The 27,613-nt window shown below is 32.5% G+C and overlaps 2 protein-coding genes across 2 annotated transcripts in view; one reads left to right on the forward strand and one right to left on the reverse strand.

The window, feature by feature from the left end:
• Positions 1-2,270: 2,270 nt before the first annotated feature.
• Positions 2,271-27,613, reverse strand: part of LOC139500349 (uncharacterized) — a 61,930-nt gene continuing 36,587 nt past the window's right edge. The window contains exons 2-8 of the mRNA XM_071289093.1: positions 24,235-25,535; positions 21,765-21,852; positions 19,074-19,133; positions 4,790-6,084; positions 3,944-4,034; positions 3,344-3,418; positions 2,271-2,318 (exon numbers count right to left, since the gene is read on the reverse strand). Of these exons, the coding sequence (XP_071145194.1) occupies positions 2,302-2,318; positions 3,344-3,418; positions 3,944-4,034; positions 4,790-6,084; positions 19,074-19,133; positions 21,765-21,852; positions 24,235-25,535 (2,927 nt within the window). The 3' untranslated portion in view covers positions 2,271-2,301. The remainder of the gene's footprint in view (positions 2,319-3,343; positions 3,419-3,943; positions 4,035-4,789; positions 6,085-19,073; positions 19,134-21,764; positions 21,853-24,234; positions 25,536-27,613) is intronic.
• On the forward strand, positions 14,862-16,173 carry LOC139501757 (acetylcholine receptor subunit beta-type unc-29-like). Its single transcript, XM_071290901.1, has one exon. The coding sequence runs from the start codon at positions 14,899-14,901 to the stop codon at positions 16,114-16,116; it is 1,218 nt and encodes a 405-aa protein (XP_071147002.1). The 5' UTR covers positions 14,862-14,898; the 3' UTR covers positions 16,117-16,173.

Genomic DNA, 27,613 nt, shown 5'->3' on the forward strand with positions numbered 1-27,613 from the left:
TAAAAAAGGCCATCAAAGAATGAATATCATTAACTTAGTACAAAATGTATCTTTCCAAGAAGGAAGTCTTTAGTTATCAAGGAAATAAGTAAGACTTCTACTATACTATTAGTTACATGGTGTGTTAGTGACCTAATACGATATAGATGTCAATCATAGATTAAGTTTAAATTGTCATTTTACCTTTTTGAGAGCGTGCATATAAATTAAAAATGTGACTGTCAGAATAATGAGTCAGAGCTACATTGTATACAATACTTTTCGATTTGAGGAAAAACTGAAAAAGAACACAAATGCCTTTTACAATTTGATAATGGTTGAAAGATGCACGGTGACATATACATGTAGCTGCTAACTATATATTATTATATATCTTACATTCTTGCGTCATTTATTTATGGATGCAAAGTTATCTCTCAAAAGGCAATTATCCATTTTTTATATAAGAAAAAAAAACCAATAGATTTGTTCATAGTTGACAAAATTAAAGTGCCAATCTGATGACAAAAAATCAAACCAATATAAAAAAAAACAGCAACATACATCCCTTTGCATTGAAGGTAACTGGTTGTTCCCTTATGTTTGTTTTATATATACACGACCCTCAATGTATTTTCTCACTTTGCAATAACAAAATGTTCATACATGTTGAAGAACACACAATAAAAAAACAAGTCGAGAATATTTTATTCTTTTTTTGTGGACTTTTGTTATTCGCATAAAACATTTTTTCAGATGTCTTAATATCGTTTATACAAACTGCTCTCTTACTTATACAGGTACACGTACAAACTGCTCTGACATAACATATATTGGCCGATACCAATGCAAACGACCCCAAACTCAGCATCAAAGCATGCAGACAAAATGTCATTTGTGTCTCCCATTAGTCAGTAAAACATTTTCATTGATATTTATTATATTGAATTGACTCTTTTATTTTTTTTTATTAATGTTTCTCAATTTTTTTTACGAATCGAACAAACACAAGTATACAACAAACATGTTAAGTGATGGGATGCTAATAACTAATGTGACCACTTTTACTCATTTGAGATGTCACACACTATGAGAACTTTATGAGTACCATGTAAACATAAACACTATAGTTTATTACAACTAATATCCTGAATTATAACCTGTTGTTAATTGAACACTGATACAATGGCAAAAGTTTCTTTTAAAAGAGATTAAATAAGTCAAGGCTGAAATATAATGGCCTCAAAGATTGCAAGGCGTTTCACAATATTTATGAATCGGCTTCTTATCTCTAGGGTTCAAAATGTAATAGCATGCAGAATTTAGGATTAGTTAGTGAACTGAAAACATTACCAACAAGAATGTGTCCAAAGTACACAGATGCCCCACTCGCACATTTTCCATGTTCAATGGACCGTAAAATTGGGTTAAAATTAGAAAAACCGTATCATAGGGAACATCTATACTAAATTTCAAGTTGATTGGACTTCAACTTCATCAAAAGCTACCTCGACCAAAAATTTTAACCTGAAGCGGGACAGACGGGCGGACGCACGCACAAACCAGAAAACATAATGCCCAAAAATGGGACATAAACACATATAACAAAGTTACGCACTTTTGTGCATAATAATTGAAAAAATAATAATAAACTCCTTGCTCAAACAAGCAAAACAATATATAAAAAAAATATAATAAACAAAGATGAAAAATCTTAAAACCAGGTGCCTTTACAGCTAAAATAGAATTAAGTTAGAAGTTACCAAAGTTATAACTACACAGACATGGTTAAAGCCGGCACCGCAAAAACCACAAAAAAAAACAGGGTTACTATAGACTCAGTGTCTTTTTGTTGTTAGGATGTACAAGTTCCCAGCCACGTCGACTCTGTGTTTTTGTTAGCTGTAATTCTATTTGTATTCATCTTATGAGTTTAGCATTAATTTTTTAATTGATTTGTATAGTTCGTTCTTGTGTTGTACTGTGAGACTTCTGTCTATGGTGAGGGGATGATTGGGATCTGCCAACATTTTTAACCCCGCCCCATTCTATATGTACTTAGTATATGCCAAATCAATGTGAGAAGCCTGTTATTCAGCGGTTTACGTTTGACGCTGTGTTACAAATTGTTTTCGTTATTTTTTTTTTACATAAGTTTATCCGGTAGTTTCTCGTCGTGTCAATTCGCAGAGTTTTTTGTAGCAGATTATGTGGTATGGTTTATGGTCTATTATTCTATAATGTTATGCCTTCAATAACTAATACGGAACTATAACAAAATAAGACTTAAGTTGATCCAAAATCTTTATTGTCAAAAATCATCTATCGACGTCTTCCAACTGAAAAAAAAAAACAACATAATATGAAACTGTTTTAGAGATACTTTATCGATAAAAACATGTTTTTAACAAATGTAAAAAGCAAACACTAATCAGTGAATTTGTCAGCTCCTGGTAACATGGAAAACTTTTGTTGACGGTGTCTCAACATTTAAATATGATGCTTCTGACATAAAAGTTAGAGGTTTAACTATTTTTAAAACCTGTTTTAATTGACTTTTTCTACATAATTAAAAGAAATGCCGGTTTCAAGTAAGGAATATGATAGTTGTTTTCCATTCGTGTGATGTGCTTGCGCTTTTGTTATGCAATTTGGTAAGGAACTTTCCGTTTTTAAATTTCCTTGGATTTTTTGTTTTTGTATTTTTGTTTTCTTTTTCTTTTTAAAATGTCAACAATTACAAACGATCTATGGAATAAATTATACCGTCATTGTCATGGAATTTATTCGAATTTTATCATGCAATAGTTACTATACGGTATTTGCTCATTGTTGAAGGCCGTACGGTGGCATATTTTAAAAATTAGATTCAATTGGACGACTTCCATTTCAACTGAAGTAGGCGTCCATTGCATTGAAAGACATGTAATTTTTAAAATAACTTTCTTTTTTAATTCTTATTATTTCAATATAGTTTTGAAACCAATAAAAAGATTTATTGATTTTCTTATCTATTAATAGATAGGCCACCAAAGATCACGGTTATGCCACGTGGGCTAAACCCAATCCGGATGAAACTTTGCTTCTTCTCAGCAAGGAATTGTCGGCCCTGATGCATTAGAAAAATTCTTATTGAATGTTACCATATGGGAGCTAGCTTGATGTAAATCTGACTTATTGTGTCGCTCTATAGAATGACAATGCATCAAGTACAAGTAGATGAAAAAAAATTCTCTTAGTGCTAATGCTCCTCCACCTATCTTTGATTGAGAAAAAACCAAAGTTCCTACCCCATTGAAGTTAAATGGTTGCTCCCTAAGTGAAAAAAAACTCAAACACTTGACGTCTTATGAATTATACATACCTATAACGTTAGGAATAGAGATCTTAGGATCACAACATCTGCAGTCTTCATCAATATGACCGTCCCCATCATCATCTACAAAATAAATAATTATTCTATAATAATTTAACGCCATTGCAAATGCCGTAGTAATTGAAAATTTGTAACACGAGGCAAATCAAAGACCTATGAAACAGTGATATTAATCCGCAATCCGCTGATTATCAACAGAGATCTTACCCAATTTTCTTTTTTTTAAATTGTAGTACATGTTCATGTAGATGAAGTTTAATATTAAGAAAAATGCAGCAAATTGCAGCAAATTGCAGCATAGATAACATGCGCTAATTGTAAGTCGGCTGCTTGAAGAAGTTGTACTAATTACTCTTTTTTAGACTCTTAATAATAACAAAACAACAAAAATACTCAAGATCTTTAAATACGTTTTTTGTTGTTATTTGAGAATACGTTTTAATAGTCTAATTCGTTCGGAAATTAAGAACAGCGCAGTGTGTCATGATTGTTATTTTAATCCTTCAGAGCGTTTCCTTCATAACTTGTTTATTCGAGTTACTGAACGATTATATGCGACTGTCAGTTGATACAATGTATTATACTAACCTTTGCCATCGCATTCCTCTTCGTCTACGTCACCGTCACAGTCGTTGTCAATTTCATCACCATACTCCATCGCTTTTTGACGTTGACATCCCTAAAATACATTTAAAATTTTAACTAAAAATGTATTATTATTTGTCATGTTTGTATGTTGTATCTTTTTTCATAATGTGTTTCTCTCGGCGGTTTTCGTCCAAGCACTGTATTCAATTGTAGGGTCTTTAAATAATTGATTTAACTTTTCATAAATAAATTTTGCGGATTTCTATTAAACATTCTACTTTTATACAAATGTATGCTATTTATATATTTGCGTTTTGGCTTTTCAATAAAGTTTGCTTTTCTTTGACTAAAACACGGGAATTTAGGAAACTATTGCGTACTTATTAATGCCATTTCTGAAGAATGAACATAAATTCGAGATTAAATATTGCGACTTTAGAACTCGCATTCTTATATTTGATGCGTATTTCTAAATATTGCAATACTCACACGGTCACATTATTCTCAATAATAAAAACCTTGCAATAGTTTCTGTTTTACTGTATAATGATCTTACTTAGGTTGGTATGGACAGGTTTAACTGTATTGATACATTGCGTTTAAAAATACCTGTACCATCTGGATCTTATGGTTGCATGAACAGATTTTGTATTATTCTTAGCTGATCAAACTTTATTTTACCCATCGGCTGACTAAACAGCTATATTTAAAAAATAAAAGAAGGGGTGTCAACCAGTATTCCAAGCGATTCGCATAAAGGCAAACCGTCGATCTTCACTGAAGCAAGAAAAGCGAATTTCAACGGCCTCGTGTACATATGGAACGTTACTATGAAATTAAACTTACTGAATTTAATGGCTTGAGTAGCAACCCAACAGGAAATCCATACGACTCTAACCTTGCCATTCCGAACAGTATACCACCTATAACTGTGTGGTTTACATTGGTTACAGAATGCGTTCCGACTGATACTTTTACGTAGCCAGCGACTAAGTGAGTCCCAGGTATATGGTGATAAATCGTGTTTCCGGGTAACTGATGGTGGTCAAGCCTAAGACCATGTTTCAGAGAACTCTTGACAACAAACATGAAATAATTGGTATAGTTTCCCGTAGAATATTGTGGAGTTGTGAACGTGTAACGGGCGGCATACTGTTCAATTGGAGGAATCGTGATCAAGGAAGGATCTGCTAAGTCATTACCACCTCTCTGCTGCGTCATGGAAAATTGAAACAATGTTATAGGTTTGTCCGATACAACATGGGAATACAAGCCTGAACTATACTCTTTTTGAACGTAATGTCCTGCTTTAGCTATTTTAATTTGATCGTGAAACTGTTTTCCTTCAATAAGTCCGTGGACAGTTATTTGTGTATTGTCTTCACTAGCTAAGAACCTAAAAATATCACCAACGTGTCTTTCAGGTATAGGAATTGTGACAAATTTTTTACCCCAGGAAGATACCGGAAGTAACATTTCTACAAGATGATCACGTGATTTTCCGGTATTACCTACTACCGCTTTCTTGTTTCCACTTAAAACTCCTACTGCTTTATCGGATAAAATATGACTTCCTGTTAAATCTGCTACGGAACTAATTTCTAATGTACTGAATCTATTTAATGTCAGATTTATCCATTGATTACGGTGATAGTTGTGTCCATTTAAGGTAACATTAAGATGAGGCGTATTAGGCAAGTGAATAGAGACAGATGTGTCATTATAAACCCCGATGACAGTAAAAAGGGTATAGTAGTAGGAAGGGGAATAGGAAATTGTGTAATATTCTGTACCTAAAGCATCTGTAGGCCGGGCAAGGTAGCCGTCATCTGAATGTGATTCACGGTTTACACCATACACAACGATGTCTTTGTCAGACTGTATAAGTATAGCTTTTTGAGATGATTCTGTGTGGTCCAATCGGTAACTCGTATCAATCTGAACTAAGTGAACCTGGCCTCGTGATACGGTAAATTGCGTACGCAGTTGTGAACTTGAAATGCCTGGAGACGAAATATTAATATGGACAAGATGTCTGCTGTCTGTTGTTACGAATAACTCTGGCTTGAAATCATGTCCATGTAAAACTTTGTTGTCCATGAAAGCTACCAAAAATTCTGTCCCTTTATTATCCAAACCTCCTATAGAAATACACAAATATACTTGAAATGAGCTAATGAAGAAAGAAAAAAACAGGAAAGAAGAAACAGTTTATAATTAATAACTACTTTTCGAGAAATTCCCGAGAAGAACCTTTGAGTTTATTAACTTAGAACATTTTAAGATCATTGTAGTTAACAAATACCTGTACTTCTGCATATCATTATGTATTTATTTTTCATTTAAATATATATTTATTATTGTGTTTCTACCATGATACATCGGCGTCATAGAAACAAAGCACCTCAAAGATACAAAAATTCTTTATATTAACAAAGATACTCAGTGTCTCAAAAAAAAATATTTTTGTGTTTTAATAATAATTTCTACTTAAAAAAATTACAAGTTCTATTTCTAATGAATGTGATGAATTTAGACAATCATGTATATATATATATATATATTCGTATATTTTAACAAATTTGATTCGTTTAGGGATAGTCACATGTTAAACTGTATTTTCGAAGGTAGCGAGAAAACGGCGGATAGCAAAAAGCATATTGCACAGCAAAAAGCATATTGCACGGTTATTTTTAGAATGTCTAAAAATCGATATACTTTGTGACGTCATGTAATGCATTTCAGGATATTATTAAACGTTTTCAAACAAATGATATCTTTGACGGGAAAAAATCTTAAAATTCATAACATGCTTAACATAAAAAATAAATTAAATAAAAACTAGTATGTTGTTATTGTCAAGGAGACAATATAATATCTAAAAATTAAAATCAAATGACGATTTTGATACAATTATGGTCGGAAATTAATAATATAACAAATATAGCCTTTGTATGAAGTCAATACATGATATATCAACCCAAGGAAGTATATCGACCTCGGATTTCGTCCTCAGTCAATATACTTCTTTTAGGTCAATATATCCTTGTATCGACCTCATACAAAGGCTATATTTGTATAATATTTGATGGTGTGTCTTTCTATGATGAGACGTTACATTCAGGTTAGGGTGAATATTGACACCTGTTAAAATGTCTAAATCCGCTTCATTTGTTTGCACCTGTCCTTAGTCAGGAACATGTTGTTCGGTGGCAGTCTTTTGTTGATGTGGTTTATATGTGATTAGCGCTTCTTGTGTTTTTTTTAATATACAATAGAAAGTTGATTTTCCTATTTGAATGGTTTTACATTAGTCATTATATTTGAGGCGCTTTATAGCATAGTGTTCGGTGTACATTTGTAACACAGCGCTCCGTGTCGAAGGCCATACTTTGATCTATAAGGGTCTACCGTTTCAAAAATTTCGGTTTGGGTGGATAGTTGTCTCATTGGTACTTATACCACATCTTCTTATATCTATATGTTACCTATACATACCAATCTAATTAAAATATAGAACTCTGATTTCGTTATATTCCATTTAATATTGTCGTCTGACTTTCATTTTCCCTACATGTCTATTTATTCTAAGATGTTTCTTTTTTATTCTTATTTAAAAGTAGGGGTTTTATTTGAAAGTAAAACATTGCACTTTTTTACTATATTTACAACCTTACCTAGAGCTATCTGTAACACGCATATCCAAATTTGTATAGATAAACAAGAAAACGCCATTTAAATTACCGAATTAAATGTAAGGTCTGTCAACCTCTCGGACACTATATAATTATATAGCGTTATAAATAACCGATCCCTTGCATATATATATGTGCACCATATGCACCGATAGATAATGAAGATCAAATCCCGACTTGCTTACAGTTCTATTTAGAATTATCAGGCTCGTAACACATGACTTTGGCCAAATCTCTTCATTCTACATTTTGAAACTGCAATGAACTGTGCTACAATCTGAACCATGCGCAGCTAAGGTGTGTAGTAACAACATTTATATATTTTTCGCAATCAAATGTACAGTAGTTGTCGTTTGTTTATGTAGTTTATACGTGTTTCTCGTTTCTCGTTTTTTATATAGATTAGACCGTTGGTTTTCCCGTTTGAATGGTTTTACACTAGTAATGTTGGGGCCCTTTATAGCTTTTTGTTCGGTGTGAGCCAAAAACATGTTTTTCGCATAAAATCCCCCCCCTTAAAAAAAAATACAATCAATCTGAGAGGTGAACGCATCTTGAATTCGATAGTGACCTTGGAATTACGCCAATCAACAAGTTTTCTATGTTGTTGTTTTTGGGGTTTTTGTTTGTCTTTAGACGCATGTTTTTTTCCCCTTTTCATCCATTGCGTTGTCAGTTTATTTCTAACTTATGAGTTTGAATGTCCGTATGATATGTTTCACCTTTCTTTTACTAACTTCATTGCGTTCAACATTAGTCTGGTATCTACTGTACACAATATGTCAAGGTCTAAATCGTCCCGAATTTATATAAAATTGTATATTAATTTAAAATTATATAAAATAAAAAAAATTCCAATAAAACGAGTACGTTTCTCCAAATAGTGTAGCAAATTAGGGGAAACAAATGGTTAATAATTTTAAAGTAACTAACTTTTTAATACCTATAGATATTATCATATTTCCACTTCAACCTTTATAAGAAATTTTCAAGGAGCCGTGAATTGAATATCTTCCGCATGTATCCGTGGATTGAATATCTTCCGCATGTATCCCAATAAATGTAGTTTATGTTATCATGTGCTAAAAAATAAATCGGTTTATGTATGTCATTAAATCTGTATTGTCAGGATGACCATTTAACCACGACTCGTTGTTCCGGTCGAGAAACAAGAGATCCCAAACCATGCAGACTGAAAGATTTACTCTTACGCTCACTAAGATTACAAGCTCAGCAGTTGATTATGATATGATTTATAACATACTTTTTCAATTAAATTCTCCATTGATAAATTATTGAAACTAAATATGATTCTTATCCCTCAGTCAACAACGACTTTGTTTGATATGTGTATGTCTAATTGATCCTTTAGCTCTTCGTGTGTCAAGGTGGTTTAATAGTTTGGTAGTATAACTGTTCCGGATGAAGTTAAGATAAGAAAAGCGCGTCGTACAAAACATTATTAAGTGGTATTTTCTATAAAAAAAGTTTATTCATTAAGTTCGTTCGTTCGTTGTATCGTTTCCAAAACTTCGTCCATAATTTGACCTTTTCAACCTTAAAAAGTTTTATTTATTCGAGCGTTATTGATGAGTCGTTTGTAGACGAAACGCGCGTACGGCGCAAACACTAAATTTCAATCCTGGTATCTAAGATGAGTTTATCGTATAAGCATACGGAAATAGTATTACTTAACAATTGTATGTCCAAGAAAGTGGGTTAAGATTAACCTCGTGTATCACGTCGGGCATCGAAATTCTGAGGTTCGTCGTGAGGAATGTTTATCCTGTGTTAAGACTTATCTATACCCACCAATGTATATTGAGCTAAAGGGCGATATCTTTTTGCGCCAAAAAGTAACTCATTTGCGCCACAACTTAATTGCGCCAATACCTCTTTTGCGCCACCTAGTTTTCAAAACTATAGGTATCATTTGCGCCAATAAAATAATCATCTAATTGCGCCAATTTTATATATTTTTATTTATATAACAACTAAATGATTGACTAGGTACCAACAGCAAAAAATTCCTCTGACATTGTACACTGAAATTTCAAATTAGCCTCGCATCCTAATAAAATTATACCGCTTTCTTGATCGTTACACAATACAAAGTCATCATCTTTGTTTGTAACAACACCAATATCATCCAATATTCTGTGAAATTCTGCTCGATTTTTAGATTAAGCCGGACGCAGTTTTCTTCTCTCTATATACATAGACTGACACACATATTTTAAATCTTTCTTTTCTAAATGTTCTTCTTCAATTTTGAAGATCTCTGAATTTATTATTTTTGAAGGTCGCTCTGACAACACATTGGTTGCTTTTCTTTAAACGCAGTTCTCAAAATTTGACGTTCTAATTTCTGGACACTGATAATGAAAAAAATATATTTCTTTTTACAAATGAAAATATGGTATTTTATACTGCCAAAATCTGCTATGAAATTTTAATAAAGTGAAAATGTATTTTATACTCGTGATAGTTAAGAAAAAATTGTTTTATAGTCTCTCAAAACTCTTTATAGAGTGGCTCTTGTTGTTAACTTGTGTTTTAAAAAGCTGTATATTTTATATGTAACAAGTGGCGAGACTTTAATAAAGTATTTGTCTTGTCTTGTCTTGATATAGGTAAAACATATACAGGTATAATATAGGTAAAAAATATTAACAGGTAAATGTGGCGCAATTTCATTTCATTTATTGGCGCAATTAATACCATCAAAATAAAAGAGAGTGGCGCAATTAATACCTTTTCAAAACTGCAATTGGCGCAAATTGATTCTGCCCGAGCTAAAAATAGGTCTCGATGACTCTTTTACGACCAATTAACGATATCATTTTTACGACCCATTAACGATATCATTTTGGAATGTGTGCAATTTAACATTTTCACTCAACGCAACAATGTTTCATGTATATATAATCCAACAAGTAACTGAACACAACAATGTTTAATTTCATATATATAAACTAACAACCAACTAAACACAACAAAGTTTTGATGGGGTTCGTGTTGCTTAGCCCTAAGTTTTCTATGTTGTGTCTTTTGTACTATTATTTGTCTGTTCGTCTGTTTATTTTTTAACCATGACGTTGTCAGTTTATTTTCGATTTATGAGTTTGACTGTCCCTCAGGTGTCTTTCGCCCCTCTTTTATATTGTCAGGTGAACAAGCGTGGCAGATTTCCGAGAAAAAAAATTATGACAAATGAATATCAAAATTTAATATACTTATTAACTTTATCACTTCATATTATGACAAAGTCATGTGGGTAATTTGGTTTTGTTTCTAAAAACACGATCTCAATGTCTATTCCGCTCTGAAATAACAAAATGTTCACACATTTTGAAGAACAAACAGTAAACATAAGTTTCTTTAAGGTATTTTCGTCATTATTTTCTGGTGTGAAAATGTATCCCAATGACAAATTGTTTTATACACAATTGATAACGGCTGATGCTAAAAGAGGTTTGGTTCCGGGTACGAACATTACTGGTGGACGATGAGTTTGAAAATTAATATGTTTTCCATAATTATTTTTAAGGTAAATTTCAAAAAATCAATTCCCATATGTTAAAACATATAATGATGTTATATACCTTAAAAAAAGTTTACTAAGTAACAGTCCATTTCTTAAATTATATAAATATTTTTCTATATATTGCAATAAACGGATTAGGAATCTTAGTTCAAATACTATTTTTGATCCGCATTTAAAATGAGTTCTCAACTGCATGTTATTTTCTTAATTTGTCTGAATGGTCCGGTCATTTAAATCTCATACAGGTTATAAATCAGAATATCATTCTACATGATGACCATTGAGTCCATTAATTTTAAGTGATTACTGACTGTGCATGATATGGTAGTGTGAATGATTGTTTAACACATGGTTGTGAGATATCTGAAGGTCAACTTTCTGAAAGAATACTCAAAATGAATGAATGAATCAATTTGTAGTCAGAAAGATAGACGATGACAAATAAAGGGGGTAATTAATAAACATGTTGGACCAGCAGAAGGGCCATATTGCAGAAGACAATACATGCAAGATTTGTTTAAAAATAATGATAAAATTGTCATTGAAGTTAGGAAATTGAATGAAGTCTACTTTAAACTTAAGCCTTAAACGACAGGGAAAAAAATGACAATACTTTTATAGTAAGGAATCAAGAATGACTTAGTACCAGCATTACAAGCTCAAAAATAACAACCTCCTTAATTATATTGATATTAAATGATGACTTCAAAAACAACTACACATTTGTATGAGAATAACGATGAGAATGTGTTGTTTTCTCTCTCTCACTCAAATAACTGTAACATGTTAACCATGCATAGGCAATCGTGTAACTTCCTTTCGATATTATTGTATTTATACTGACAAATGATTTTTGGAATACCATGTGAACCTGCAGTACTTTTTATTTGATTTAAAGAATTCAACCAAAGCATTGTAAAATACTTAATCGATAAGCTGTGGGAAGTATGGCATCAGCATTCACACGGATTGACTGACTGATAATATATTTGTTTGATGTACAGTGGAAAGTGTTTCATAGGTTTTCACGACAATACAATAACTATCAATATAGGTTATGCAAAATAAGTCTACCAGAATGACGTTTTAAATTGTGTGAATGTGTACCACTAGAGTGTTAATATATAACATGCAGAGAAATTGTCAACCTCTCTTCAGAGACATTGTATTGAACGTCTTTGACGTGGCTGTGTATTGATACATTTTACAAGGCCGGCCATTACAGATATCCATACACTCAAACGTGATGACTACGGTAAATGTATATATCCTAGTGACCCATCGGTATTTACACGAACCCCAAGGTTTTGGTGTGGTTCGTGTTCGATCTATGAATTTGACTGTCCCTTTTGGCATCTTTCGCCCCTCTTTTATACAGGACAAAGTCGACAAGAAAAATATAACATAAATAAAAGTCCGATAATTCCTTTCATTGTATGTTAATAAAGAAACAAGACTTCTATCGAGTAAAACGATACACTTTTTACACGACACTCTCTTGTTAGGTTTATCAATACCGATCATGTTTATAATATCAGTCTCTATAGTTTATCATTGCAACCTTTATTCTCTGGATGGAACATCAAATTGCTTATTTTTACTTTAGCGATAAATAACAGTTTATTATATGAAAACTACTGTTGCAATAACATCTAATATTATTTTTCTAATTTATAATGTCTTAATGAACAGAATGTATTTCTGCGCATTTGAAGCGTACGTTTTTCTAGATTTACCTTCATCAGGTACGACCAAAACCAATAACATAAAAGCCAGTGATGGATAAATACCCGATTATGTGAGGATTTAAGTAATATGACTTATGAGGGGCATACATTGGTAAAAAAGAAGAACCAAAGAGGACCATGCGATAAGCATTAATTGTTTGTCAGTATGTACATACACATCACATGGCAGTTGTACGTTCTTTAACCTTGAAAAAAGAACATATTCTCTTTCTATTATTAAAAAAACTAATGATTTCCCTACTCAGAGTCATACACTCCAGAAGACTCATATTGCTGCAACTGTTGCTGTTGTAAAAAAATATTGTACTTAAAGTGAAAAAAATATAATTGTAAGTTTATTGAATTATTTAAAGAAACAGATGATACAAATATCCCAGAAATGTTTTTCTAGTAAGGTCAAATTTCAAATTACATCCAATTTTGTTTTACTGAAATTCAAGGTACATGTATCACAGCTTTGCTTGTTTTATAAGATGTTATATTATGATAAAAAAAAAACGAAATTAATTTATATTCCGTTATATTTTGATGATATCTTTAGTCACTGTGGAACAAGTCTGAAGAACCAGTTTGTTTAGTATCTATATGCCGGTATAAGTTACTGCGAGCAAACCAGCCTACGTGTACCTTTTGAATCGCCTCCTATTCAAATTATAATTTTTTTAAATTCGGACGAATTTATAAGGAAGAATTTTAAAGAAACAATTAAAGCCTGAAAAAAGTAAAATCACAAAAATACTCAACTCAGAGGAAAATCAATTCGGAAAGTCCATAATCACATGGCAAAATCAAATAACAAAACGCATCAAAAACGAATGGACAAGAATTGTCATATTCCCGACTTGGTGCAGGCATTTTCAAATGTAGAAAATGGTGGATTAAACCTGGTTTTATAGCTAGATAAACCTCTCACTTGTATGACAAATAGAAAGATATCTCAAACTTATGCATAGACTTTGGCAAATGTAAAGTATTTGAATTTATCTAAAGTGTAAAAAAATGACACAGCCAATCAAACTCTTCAGTTACATATTTGTATATTGGAGATAAAGTTAACTGATATATTTCAGGTTCAAATTATTTCAATCTGAATAAAAAGGTTCTTAGGTGCATAATACAAAAAAATGTGATATTTACAAAATTGATTACACAACAATTAAAATTGCAGAATAATACATTATCTAATGAAAATATAACAATTGTTGATAAAAGTCCCCACTATATTTAGACTTTTTAATATTCAAATTGTAGTAGTTTTCTGAATCATTTCACGAGTTATTAAAATAAATTGAATCTATCACATTCAAAATATACAGACACGAAATCTTTACTCCTGAAGAAAGCCTGAAAACTTATTACATTTTATTGATAAAACGAAGTCTGTATAATTGTTTTGTATTGTTACAATATTTTCCTCTACAAATAATGAAATAGATGTGTACCTTGCCACAAAGTTTGTATTTAAAATCACCGTCATAGCTTACATTGTTTTTACATAACTTTTTAATTATTACGCTTCTTTGCCACTCTTAATACAATTGCACTAACGCTTCTTTTCTGTTTGTTCATTTCGATTATGTTTACAAAGTTTAATGGTTGCCGTTTCAAAGGTTTTTACATTACCAAAGGCATACCTTTGTGTTTTGAATAATATTAACAATTTCGCCTTTTAATGTTAAGTGGTTTTAGTGTATTTACTTGTAATGACGTTATGAATATGGTTTCTGATTGTTTTTATTGTCAGACAAAATCAATATTTAATCGATTATTAAAATATTATTTTGTTAATTAATTTAATGAAAAAGTCATTAAGTAATTATATATAATCATGTATATGTCATTTTTTAGGACATCGTGATTTATAAATTGAAAAGTTGATAACTACCTCCACATTTTGGAGGCTTTTTGTTGCAAAAGCGGGTCTGATATTCGTTGTTCTAATTTCTTGATCGTTTTTATATAAGAATGAAAAGATTTACAGCTGTCAGATTTCAGTTTTCATTCATTTTAATTTTATCATGTATACTGTTTAACGTCGTAAATGGACAGACCTCTACAGACATCAAACAGTTATACACCGATGTGTTTATAACTCACCAAAAGGAAGTTATTCCAAATTCGAACTTTTCGAAACCTTTAGAAGTAACATTGAAGGTTTTTTTGCTTACGATAACACGATTTGACGAAGTGGATGAAACATTGGACACTGGAGTTGCAATCCTGACCACCTGGAATAACGATGGAATTTCATGGAACCCGTCTTCATATGGAAATGCAGAATCTATCGTTGTGTCTAAAACAGATATTTGGACCCCGAAATTGGTACTATTAAATTCCGTTGAAACTTATGAACCATTAGGAGAAAATAACGATAATCTTGGAACAGTTCTTTACAATGGTTCTTCAAGTATATTCTTGGGCGATTTATTGTCTTCAAAATGTAAAACAAATATTTACAAGTTTCCATTTGATACGCAAACGTGTGTGCTGTCATTTGTTGTATGGGGACTAACACATAAAGAAGTGACCTTGACAGCGGATCCATATCCGGTTGATGTTACGTACTTCATACCAAACTCTGATTGGACACTGCAATCATACCAAAGTAGAACATATCTGTTGGGGGCATTCGATATATTGGAACTTTCACTTACCATTAAACGTGCACCTTTATATTATACCATAGTGGTAGGTTGTCCTACCATTTTGTTCGGATTATTAAATCCACTCGTGTTTCTACTTCCGGTAGAATCTGGAGAACGTGTAGGACTATCAATGACTGTATTACTATCATTTGCAATATTTCTGACCATGGTACAAATGGCTGTTCCTGCATCTTCTAATCCAATGAGTCTTTTATTGGTCTTTATGATAGTGACTATTGCTTTAAGTGGAATCATTGTTGCGGTGACTATTTATGTATCATCACTTTATTATAGAGATCCACAGGAAAATATGAACATTATTTTAAAATATTTTGGATCAAGGCGGCACAGAAATAAAAGATTAATTGTAGTTGTTCCAGAGTTAGAGAAAATTGAAAAGGAGAATGTGAAATACTCAACTGAGATGAATATCACATGGAAGGATGTCTGCGACGGACTAGATACTTATATGATGGTTATATCTTATTGTATCATAATCTTCATCAACTGTTTATTATTCATTATTGTTACGGTGTAATGTTTTCAAATAATGTAGAAAACTGTAATTGTTAAAGTTGAATTATAAATTGTCGAAACAATGACATATTTTGACCCAATGTGTTTTTGATTTTCCGTAAATTAAATATACATTTCATGTTAACAAATCTAATTTTGCATTATATTCTATTTTCTTTCATTTTGGTATTACTGACGCTAATTTATTAATTTAACTATGTCTGTGATGTAGCTTCCAGTATTGCTCTAGAGACAAACACTATACCATGGTGAAAATCTCAAATATACACATAGAACTAGTTTCTTTTATATAGATACTAATATATGGTACGAATGTTTCATGTTCTTTTGGCATTTTACTTTACTAGCATTATACATATACATTGTATATTACAAGTAACCTTACAAATAACGTTATATGTTGGGTCTTTAAAATGCACTGCGAATATAAAAAAGAAGACGTGGTATGATTGCAAATGAGACAACTATCCACAAAAGACCAATATGACACAGACATTAACAACTATATGTCACCGTACGGCTTCAACAATGAGCAAAGCCCAAACGAGAAAACTAACGGCCTTATTTATGCAAAAAAATGAACGAAAAACTAATATGTACATTTGTAACACATAAACAAACTACAACCACTGAATAACAGGCTCCTTTTAAAAAAAAAACTAAGGGTTTTCTTATCCCAGGAAAAGATTTCCTTAGCCGTAATTGGCACAACTTTTTGAAATTTTGGGTCCTCAATGCTCTTCAGCTTTGTACTTGTTTGGCTTTGCAACTTTTTTGATCTGAACGTCACTGATGAGTCTTATGTTGACGAAACGCGCGTCTGGCGTAATAAATTATAATCCTGGTACCTTTGATAACTATTTACACCACAGGGTCGATGCCACTGCTAGTGGACGTTTCGTCCCCGAGGGTATCACCAGCCCAGTAGACAGCACTTTGGTGTTGACATGAATATCAATTATGTGATCATTTTTTATAAATTTTCTGTAACAAAACTTTGAATTTTTAAAAAAACTAAGGATTTTCTTATCCCAGGAATAGATTTCCTTAGCCGTATTTGGCACAACTTTTTAGAATATTGGGTCCTCAATGCTCTTCAGCTTTGTACTTGTTTGGCTTTGCAACTTTTTTGATCTGAGCGTCACTGATGAGTCTTATGTAGACGAAACGCGCGTCTGGCGTAATAAATTATAATCCTGGTACCTTTGATAACTATTGGGACAGGCACATACATAAATAATGTGGCGGGATTAAACATGTTAGCGGGATCCCAACCCTCCCCTAACCTGGGACAGGAGAATAACAGTACAACGTGAGAATAAACTATAAAAATCAGTTGAAAAAGGCTTAACTCATCAGATGGACAAAAAATACAAGTTGACCCGGCCGAGTACAATCCCGACACAAAAAGACGAAATGAACAGATCTGAGAGTACTCGCAGTTATCTGACAGCTAGTTCAAAGCCACTAGTATCTAATAAAAAAATCATGCATCTAAGACTAAACCTGTTTTTGAATTATTAGCAGAGAATATTTCAACAATAAAATATAGAAAGAAGATGTGGTATGGTTTCCAATGCGACTACTCTCCACAAGAGACTAAAATTAACAACTATAGGTCACCGCAAGGCCTTCATTAATAAACAAAGCCTATACCGCATAATCAGCTATAAAAACCGGGCATCCAGTAATTGTGAATCTACCTATTCTAGTGTGGTCGCAAATCTGATGTGAATATTGAAAAAAAATACAAAGATCTTATAATATGTCTAAGTCTTTGACATCTTGAAATAGATCGATGTAAAAAATTTCAGTTTTTATCCTTTAAATAAGTATTTCCCATCATTCCAAATTAAAAGACAAAATGAAGAAAGTACAGTCTCACGCAACATGTACAAGTGAGCGGTTTAGCTAGAAACAAAATCAGGTTTAATCAACTATTTTCTGCAAAAAATACCTGTAACAAGTCATTAATAATTATGGCAGTTGTCCTTTCGTTTGATGTGTTTGAGCTTTTGATTTTGCCATTTGATTTGGGACTTTCCATTTTAAATTTTATCAGGAGTTCCGTTTTTCTGTAATTTGACTTTTTTCTCTTCAGGTATTTTACCTCGTATAATGTATACACATTATGATGAAATTGATCAGTAGCCTCAGTCTGGGGGCTTCTTGATTGAAACTTTTAAATCATTTCAAGAAGTGAACAATCAAATGGTAGAACTATACAGACAAACAGTCTTTATTGTGCAATTATACAAAATTCCTCTATCGACGTCTTCCAACTAAAAAATAGAACAGTTTGATAGTTATTTGAAAATAGTGTTTTATATGAGGTAATACATTTCTTTTCAATTCTTTCGACGTTATTTGGATCTTTGAGCGCCACTTATTTTAGATAAATTGTCAAACAAATTAAATTTACGAAGTTATACGAATCTGAGGAATTTGATGCGACTGTCATACAAGTGAGATGTTTAGCTAGCTACAAAACCAAGTTCAATCCACCATGTTCTACATGTTCCAAGTCAGGAATATGACAGTTGTTATCCATTTGTTTGATTTGTTTGAACTTTTGATTTTGCCATTTGATTTGGGACTTTCCATTTTGAATTTTCCTTGGAGTTCAGTATTTTTGTGATTTTACCTTTCATTGTTTTTATGTTATGTTAAAACACGGCATTGTAAATTGAATACTTAAAAAAAAAAATCTTCATAAAACGGATATGTCCAACGGAAAAAGAAAGCCATACGCATACCAATCAGTAGGATTTGAAAAATTCGTGAAATTGAGGCCAATATTGGCCATTATAGCCCCTTCTCCTTTAAAATGCCTGGTGATTATTGATGAAAGCATACTTGATATGTGATACATTGGTAACCGGCACCTGATAAATAAATATACTTTGCATTCAATAACTATGTATAGAAAACAAATCTCACACGATAAAACATACTTACTTACTACCTGAGGAGCACAGCACCTACAGTCTTCATCAACTCGACCATCACCGTCGTCATCTGCAATATAGCATGGAACTAACAGTGTTTGTCTCTTCATCTTTGTACTTGTTTGGCTTTATAACTATTTTGATCTGAGCGTCACTGATGCGTCCTATGTAGAGAAAACGCGCGTCTGGCGTACTAAATTATAATCCTGGTACATTTGATAACTATTTGTCGTTAAACTGACTTAGAAAGTTATAATAGTGTTAAATAAAATAACATTTTTTTGATTTTTAGAAAACAAAATAGCAAGTAAAACTAGAGGCTCTAAAGAGCCTGTGTCGCTCACCTTGGTCTATGTGCATATTAAACAAAGGACACAAATGGATTCATGACAAAATTGTATTTTGGTGATGGTGATGTGTTTGAAGTTCTTACTTTACTGAACGATTTTGCTTCTTACAATTATATCTATAATGAACTTTGCCCATTAGTAACAGAGAACTATATTTGGTAAAAATTTACATAAATTTACCAAATTAATGAAAATTGTTAAAAATTGACTATAAAGGGCAATAACTCCTTAAGAGGGTCAATTGACCATTTAGGTCATGTTGACTTATTTGTAGATCTTACTTTGCTGAACATTATTGCTGTTTACAGTTTATCGCTATCTATAATAGTATTCAAGATAACCAAAAACGGCAAAATTTCTTTAAAAATTACCAATTGGAGGGCAGCAACCCAACAACCAGTTGTCCAATTCATCTGAAAAATTCAGGGCAGATAGATATTGACTTGATTAACAATTTAACTTCTTGTCAGATTTGCTCTAGATGCTTTGGTGTCATAGTTATAAGCCAAAAACTGCATTTTACCCCTATGTTCTATTTATAGCCGTGGTGGCCATCTTGGTTGAATGGCCAGGTCATCGGACACATTTTTCAAACTAGATACCCCAAAGATGATTGTGGCCTAGTAGTTTCAGTGGAGATTTTGTAAAAGATTACTTAAATTTATGAAAAATGGTTAAAGATTGACTATAAAGGGCAATAACTCCTAAAGGGGTCAACTGACCATTTTGGTCATGTTGACTTATTTGTAGATCTTACTTTGCTGAACATTATTGCTGTTTACAATTTATCTCTATCTATAATAATATTCAAGATAATAACCAAAAACAGCAAAATTTCCTCAAAATTACCAATTCAGGGGCAGCAACCCAACAACCGATTGACCGATTCATCTAAAAATTTCAGGGCAGATAGATCTTGACCTGATAAACATTTTTATCCCCATGTCAGATTTCCTCAAAATGCTTTGGTTTTTGAGTTATAAGCCAAAAACTGCATTTTACCCCTATGTTCTATTTTTAGCGGTGGCGGCCATCTTGGTTGGTTGACCAGGTCACGCCACACATTTTTTAAACTAAATACCCCAAAGATGATTGTGGCCAAGTTTAGATTAATTTGGCCCAGTAGTTTCAGAGGAGAAGATTTTTGTAAAAGATTACTTTAATTAACGAAAAATGGTTAAAAATTGACTATAAAGGGCAATAACTCCTAAACAGGTCAACAGACCATTATGGTCATGTTGACTTATTTGTAGATCTTACTTTGCTGAACATTATTGCTGTTTACAGTTTATCTCTATCTATAATAATATTCAAGATAATAACCAAAAACAGCAAAATTTCCTCAAAATTACCAATTCAGGGGCAGCAACCCAACAACCGATTGACCGATTCATCTGAAAATTTCAGGGCAGATAGATCTTGACCTGATAAACATTTTTACCCCATGTCAGATTTGCTCTAAATGCTTTGGTTTTTGAGTTATAAGCCAAAAACTGCATTTTACCCCTATGTTCTATTTTTAGCCGTGGCGGCCATCTTGGTTGGTTGACCGGGTCACGCCACACATTTTTTAAGCTAGATACCCCAATGATGATTGTGGCCAAGTTTGGTTTGATTTGGCCCAGTAGTTTCAGAGGAGAAGATTTTTGTAAAAGTTAACGACGACGGACGACGACGACGGACGACGGACGACGACCTTCGGGCCAGGTGAGCTAAAAACCATTCTGTGCGAGTATTGAATAATGTTTTAAACTTTCCCTGCACCCAATTCATGTCGTTCCGGTTATGGTTTGATGATAGTTAACATTTTTTATAAGCATTGCAGATGCATTGATGAATTATGTTTATTTCTTTTAGTTGAAAACCTTTTCATATTACAAATATGGAAAAAATGCTTTTATTAAAATGAAATCATAACGAGGTTCACGGTTAAAGTGTCTTTAATTTTTATTTCTACTTCGTTTAAATGTGATACAATTCAAAAATGTGTTTCTAAGTCTCATTATTTTGTTCAAGGTTCTAAAATGTTGGAATAGGTTTGAAGAATCCTTTTCAAATAGGCTCCAATGAGATTTGTTGTGATGAGGTTACGTGAAACATTGTTATATACAGGTAATTATTGAGAAAACGTATATCTTTTAATCTTATAAGAACCAGTTGTGAACATAGTAAAAAATACTTGTAGTTTTGTGGGTATTGATTAGCAAACATTGATCTAGGAAGGTGACTTTAAAAAAGTTTTCAACAGTATTTTTACACACTGTACACGATTTTTAAGACTGTCAACAACTATTCCTTTTCTCTATAGTATTGATCCTCCTTCGCCAAGAGTCATTATATCTAGTACGAACCTTTGCCATCACATTCCTCTTCGTCAACCTCACCGTCACAGTCGTTGTCAATTTCATCGCCATAATCCATCGCTTTAGCTTGACAACCCTACAATACGTGAATACAAGTTCTGTACGAAATTTGTATTTTCTTTATATATTGTCTTTCAACCAGGCCTGGGTAAATGATAATTTGTAATTGTAATGCATTGTAATATTACATTTTTTGGATGTAATGTAAAGTAATTTTTAATGCACATTTTCTGCATTACAATTACATGTAATGTAATGATTACTTTAGTTAAAAATTGATGTAATGCCTCCATTACAGTACATTACTCTTCATTACAAATTGGTAAAATAGATAAAATTGAAGAATATTGTATAATAAAAATAAAATATTAACAAAAACAAAAGAAAGTATGGAATAAAATTTTTGTCACAATTAATTACTGTATTAGATAAATTACATCAATCTTTAAAACACACATTAAGGTAATAAAAATAAAATGGTAAAAATTATCAAGTCTTGATTTTGGTTTCTGATATTTGTTTAAAATGATATTAGGAATATTTTGGTGTTTGGTGGTTTGGTGTTCAATGAAAAATCTTATAAAAATTTAACAAACAAAACTATATAGATGAATGGGGAAAATGTGAAGATGAAATTTTCATAATTCTATACACACCTTACATGTATTTCAGTGAAAGATTGAATATGTCAAACAACATTTTCAAACCAAACGGTGGTTTGGGTCCTGTCTGTGTTGTTTAATATTTCCCCTAATTAATATCAAAATGTTTTTATTGCAATCAAATCTTCTCAACTTATGTTTGTCTTCACAGAGCCCTTAAGCATTTCAAAAGATAATCCTTTAATGACACATTTATTATATTCCTTTGAAATCCCTTAATGATGTCTTAATGATTAAGGGATCAATGTAAGAAACAAAATCATATGATAATTTATTTATTTTTTACCACCACCTAAGAATCTTAAAAGGGACTTTTCCAGTTTCATGCCTCCTACTACTCCATCAAAGAGTATAGACACAGGTATGGTGCAGTACATGATGTTGACATCTACTTGTCTGAGCCATGTGAAGAAATTTCAATCAATGCACTGGAATGATGGAAGTCAAATTCAGTGTGCCTTTCTTCTTTGGCTAATACAGCTATCAAGTATTTAGCCATTTCACACACATCAGCTGCTGTAGAAAGGCTTTTTGGTATTGCCAGAAAGGTGTACAGAACTGATCGCTGTTTTCTTAATGACATCACTTTTGAACCTCTTATGATAATAAGTTCAATGGACATATTGATTAACCAGTATTTGAAGTCTATGTCACTAACACTGTATATATATCTACATATACCCCTGTAATATTTATCAAATTCTTATAAAAATTTGTTTTTTGAAATGTTTTTAGTTTTTATATTGAAAAAGTAATGTGTAATGTAATGCATTACACAGGCAAAGTAATTGTAATGTAATGCATTACATGTGAGAAAAAATGCAATTGTAATTGTAATGGAAGAATCACAAAGTAATTGTAATGTAATGCATTACATTGCAATGTAATGGCCCCAGGCCTGCGTTCAACGCCATAGCTTAATATTGACAAACCTACCCTACGTTCTAAAATACAGTTAATATTGATATTACTAAGTTACTAAAGGATCGAAGCAATATACTACATTTAATTTTATCAAACTACTTACAAATGTATTACACTAAATTATTATATTTGTCGGTTCTGACTTTGAATGCAATTATTGACACTTGACGTAAAGCTAAATGGTTCAGAGTCAAACATAAAAATCACCGTATTAAATTAAGATTTTCTAACATCACCATATTTAATTTGTAATTGGGGTCGTAGTACTGAAAACAATGACGATAACCTTTATTTCCATTACGAAATGAAGCATGAAACTTTTTAATAGCTTATGATAAAATCTCTTGCAGATCACAGTCCTTAGTTGTCTATCTTGGTGAAAATTAGATACACATATTTTAGGTGAAGCCTTAGTGTATATCTAATACTAACAGATGTTCTTGTCTTTTTTTTTCATAATTTCATCTGTAAGTTCTTCACACACAATTGTAATTCGTTCTATCTTATCGCGGGAACTAGTATAAAGTACAGTAGCACGCACAGACCTATATTGAGATAAACATATAAAAATCAATACACCTTATCGCTATTTGTCCGCCATTACTGGATATCACACAGGTTCCAGTAAAATTTTGAAGTCATAATCCAAAATATCTGACGCCACAATGGAAAAGTGACTGTTGTACATGCGTCAAAAGTTCAAGAGGCCGGGACAGCCGAGATTAGCGATAAGGTGTACAGATTTTGGATGAGAGCATATTACATAGAATTAAACAATTATACATCCCTGTATACTGCCTTCAACAACGAGCAAATAATATACAGTAGTATTAAATACCAATTTCAAACGAGTATAATATATATATACTTACAGAATTAACTGGTGTCAGCAAAAGTCCAACAGGAAATCCGTACGACTCTAATTTTGCCTTGCCAAACAGTATACCGCCAATTACCGCTGTGTCATTTATATGGTTCACAGTATGTGTACCGACAGATATCCCGACATATCCAGCGACTAGGTTACTTCCAGGTATCTTGTGATATGTTGTGTTGCTAGGTAACGGATGGTTATCCAGTCTGAGGTCATTTTTCTGATTACCATTTACAACAAACATGAAATAATTTGTGTAGTTTCCTAATGAATATTCAGGAGTTGTAAAGGTATAATGGGCAGCATATTGTTCAATTGGTGGAATAGTGATCAATGAAGGATCGGCATGATCAATGCCATTTTTCCTCTGCGTCACAGAAAACTGATACAATGCAATAGGTTTGTCTGAGACAACATGAGAGTAAAAGCTTGATATATAATGTTTTTGAATAGATTGTCCGGCTTTAGCAATAGTAAATTTTTCATTGAATAGGACGCCATTTTTCATACCTGTGACAGTAATTACAGTATTGTCTTTACTTGCTACAAATTTAAATATATCTCCTATGTTATATCTCTCAGGAATAGGAACTGTCACAAAATTTTTTCCCCAGGAATCTACCGGAAGTAACATTTCAACAAGATGGTCACGTGATTTACCGGTGTTTCCTACTACTGCTTTTTTGTTACCACTTAAAACTCCTACTGGCTTATCGGATATGATATGACTTCCGGTTAAATCTGCCACGGAACTGATCTCCAATGTACTATATATATTTAGAGTTAGATTTATCCATTCATTTTGATGATAAGTGATTCCCTTTAATGTAACATTCAGACCAGGGGTATTTGGTAGTTGTATAGCAACATTTGTATGATGATCGGTCCCGATGACTGTAAAAAGGGTATAGTAGTATGAAGGGGAATATGAAATGGTGTAATATTCTTTGCCTAAAGCGTCAACAGGTAGGGCAAGGTAACCATCAGCGGAATGTAGTTCTCGGTTTACACCATACACAACAATTTCATGGTCTGCATGAATCAGTATTGCCTTCCTTGCTAATTGAGTATGGTTCAATCGAAAACTCGAATTGAGCTGACTAAGGTGAACCTGGCCCTGTGTCACGGTAAATGATTGAAGGAGTTTTACAGGGTGGTTAGGCTCTTTTGCCGAAATATTGACATGAACAAGTTGTTTACTATCCGTTGTTATAAACAATTCTGGTGGAATATCTTGGTTTGTTACTTTGTTATCCATAAAAGCTACCAAAAATCTCTTTCCTCTGTTATCTAAAGCACCTGTCGCAATTTAAAACAAGGAAATTAAATCAAACATAAAAATCATCTTTTATCAAGATTATAACACAATGTTGACCAGTGTACCCCTAATTTTGACATTTTTATGCCTGTTTGTCTTGTTCATACATATGGAACTTGATGCGACTATCATCAAGTAAGGGGTAAAGCTAGCTATGAAACCAGATTCATGCAATCCATAATTTTCTATATTTGAAAAATGCCTGTACCAAGTCAGGAATATGACAGTTGTTATTCTTTCGTTTATTGTGATATGTTTCCGCTTTTGATTTTGCCATTTGATTAGGGTGTTTCTTTTTCTTTGTAAAGTTTTGGCAGAAATGTAGGAGTGCATAGTATACCCTCAAATAGTGTATATCAAAGGAAAGAAAGGAAAGAAGAAGGGGTTTACTGCCGCGACACAAAATCAGTACATATGACCGACAAACACTTTTGGTTTTAACATGGTCACCGCAGCGATTGTCATGAGTGGAGTTGGAAATGATAACCTAGTCTGAAGCAAATGCCTTTATCGCTATGTTAGCGAAATTTCTTTTGTCAGTTATTGATTTCAGTGTTGTATTTTGCGGATAACTGACTTGTGTTTCCGACAGTTTTTGTATGAATCTGTCAATTATTTAACTTAAGCGAAATAAAATTGTCAGAATTTATGTTCCCTTTTGCTGGGGAACATTTTAACCAATATTTGTTTTATTTAATGTACTTAAAAAGTCGAATTACAAAAAAAACGATCTCCTATGAAATTCTAAACGGATAGTCCGAAAGTCCCTATTTAAAATTAGATACAGAATTCCATATCGAATTTTTCTTCAAACAAAATCTGGGCAATGCAAAAAGTATATTGTTTCGTCTGTTATCAGAAGAAAATGTCTACCGATTTGCTTATATGCCGAAATAAATTAAAATTCTTTATTTTTGTGTTTTTGTTTTATACTTAGTATAAGTACTAAGTAAAACATAATATTGAGTTCAAAATAAAACTTCCAGGAAAAATGAGCATCGGTCGAGGAAAATTGATTGTTCAATTTTCAAGGGGACAACCATCTGATTTTCTGAGTTTTGCAATAAATAGTTTTTTTTTGTTACAGAATTGTTAGTAAATAAAATCAAGTATAACGTTATGTCCAGTAGAGAATTTTTCAAACTCGACCCAACAAAATGTTTGAACAACCCGATATCATTTTATCGGTATACATGTAATCTCTTCAAACAAGAAATATTTAGCAGTTATTAACCATCCTGTAATTTTTAATTTTTTTTTTAATTTTTCTATATCATTGAAATGTAACGTATACGTTATAAGTATTTTTTTCGAGATATTGACCTCACCTATAGATAAATCCTACTTTGTAAAGGAACACTCTGATTCGAACAAAAAATTCTCTGAAAGTAATATTATCAAGATGCTTGATTTCTTGATTGACAACATATTTGTTACGTTCGGAGGACGTGTTTTTCAACAGACTGTCGGCATTCCAATGGGAACAAACTGTGCCCCTCTACTTGCCGACTTGATTCTTTTTTATTATGAGGCTGACTTCATCCAGGAACTTCTTAGGAAGAAAGATAAGAAGTAAGTAATATCCTTTAACTCTACTTTTCGCTATATAGATGATGTTCTTTAACTAAATAATTCAAAATTTGGTGACTATGTGGAACGCATCTATCCGATCGAGCTAGAGATAAAGGATACTACAGATACAGTAAAGTCGGCCTCATATCTTGACTTACATCTAGAAATTGACAATGAGGGTCGGTTGAAAACGAAACTTTACGACAATAGAGATGATTTCAGCTTTCCAATTCTGAACTTTCCATATCTAAGTAGCAACATTCCAGCAGCACCTGCATACGGGGTATATATCTCCCAATTGATACGATATTTCCCTGCTTGCATTTCCTATCATGATTTTCTTGATAGAGGGTTGCTGCTCACAAGGAAGCTATTAAACCAAGAGTTCCAAATGGGAAAGTTGAAATCATCCCTTCGTAAATTTTACGGACGCCATCACGAGTTGGTTGACCGTTATGGAATAACCGTTTCACAAATGATATCGGAT

This window comes from Mytilus edulis, chromosome 13 (assembly GCF_963676685.1).
Source record: "Mytilus edulis chromosome 13, xbMytEdul2.2, whole genome shotgun sequence".
In the NCBI taxonomy this organism is placed as follows: Eukaryota; Metazoa; Mollusca; class Bivalvia; order Mytilida; family Mytilidae; genus Mytilus; species Mytilus edulis.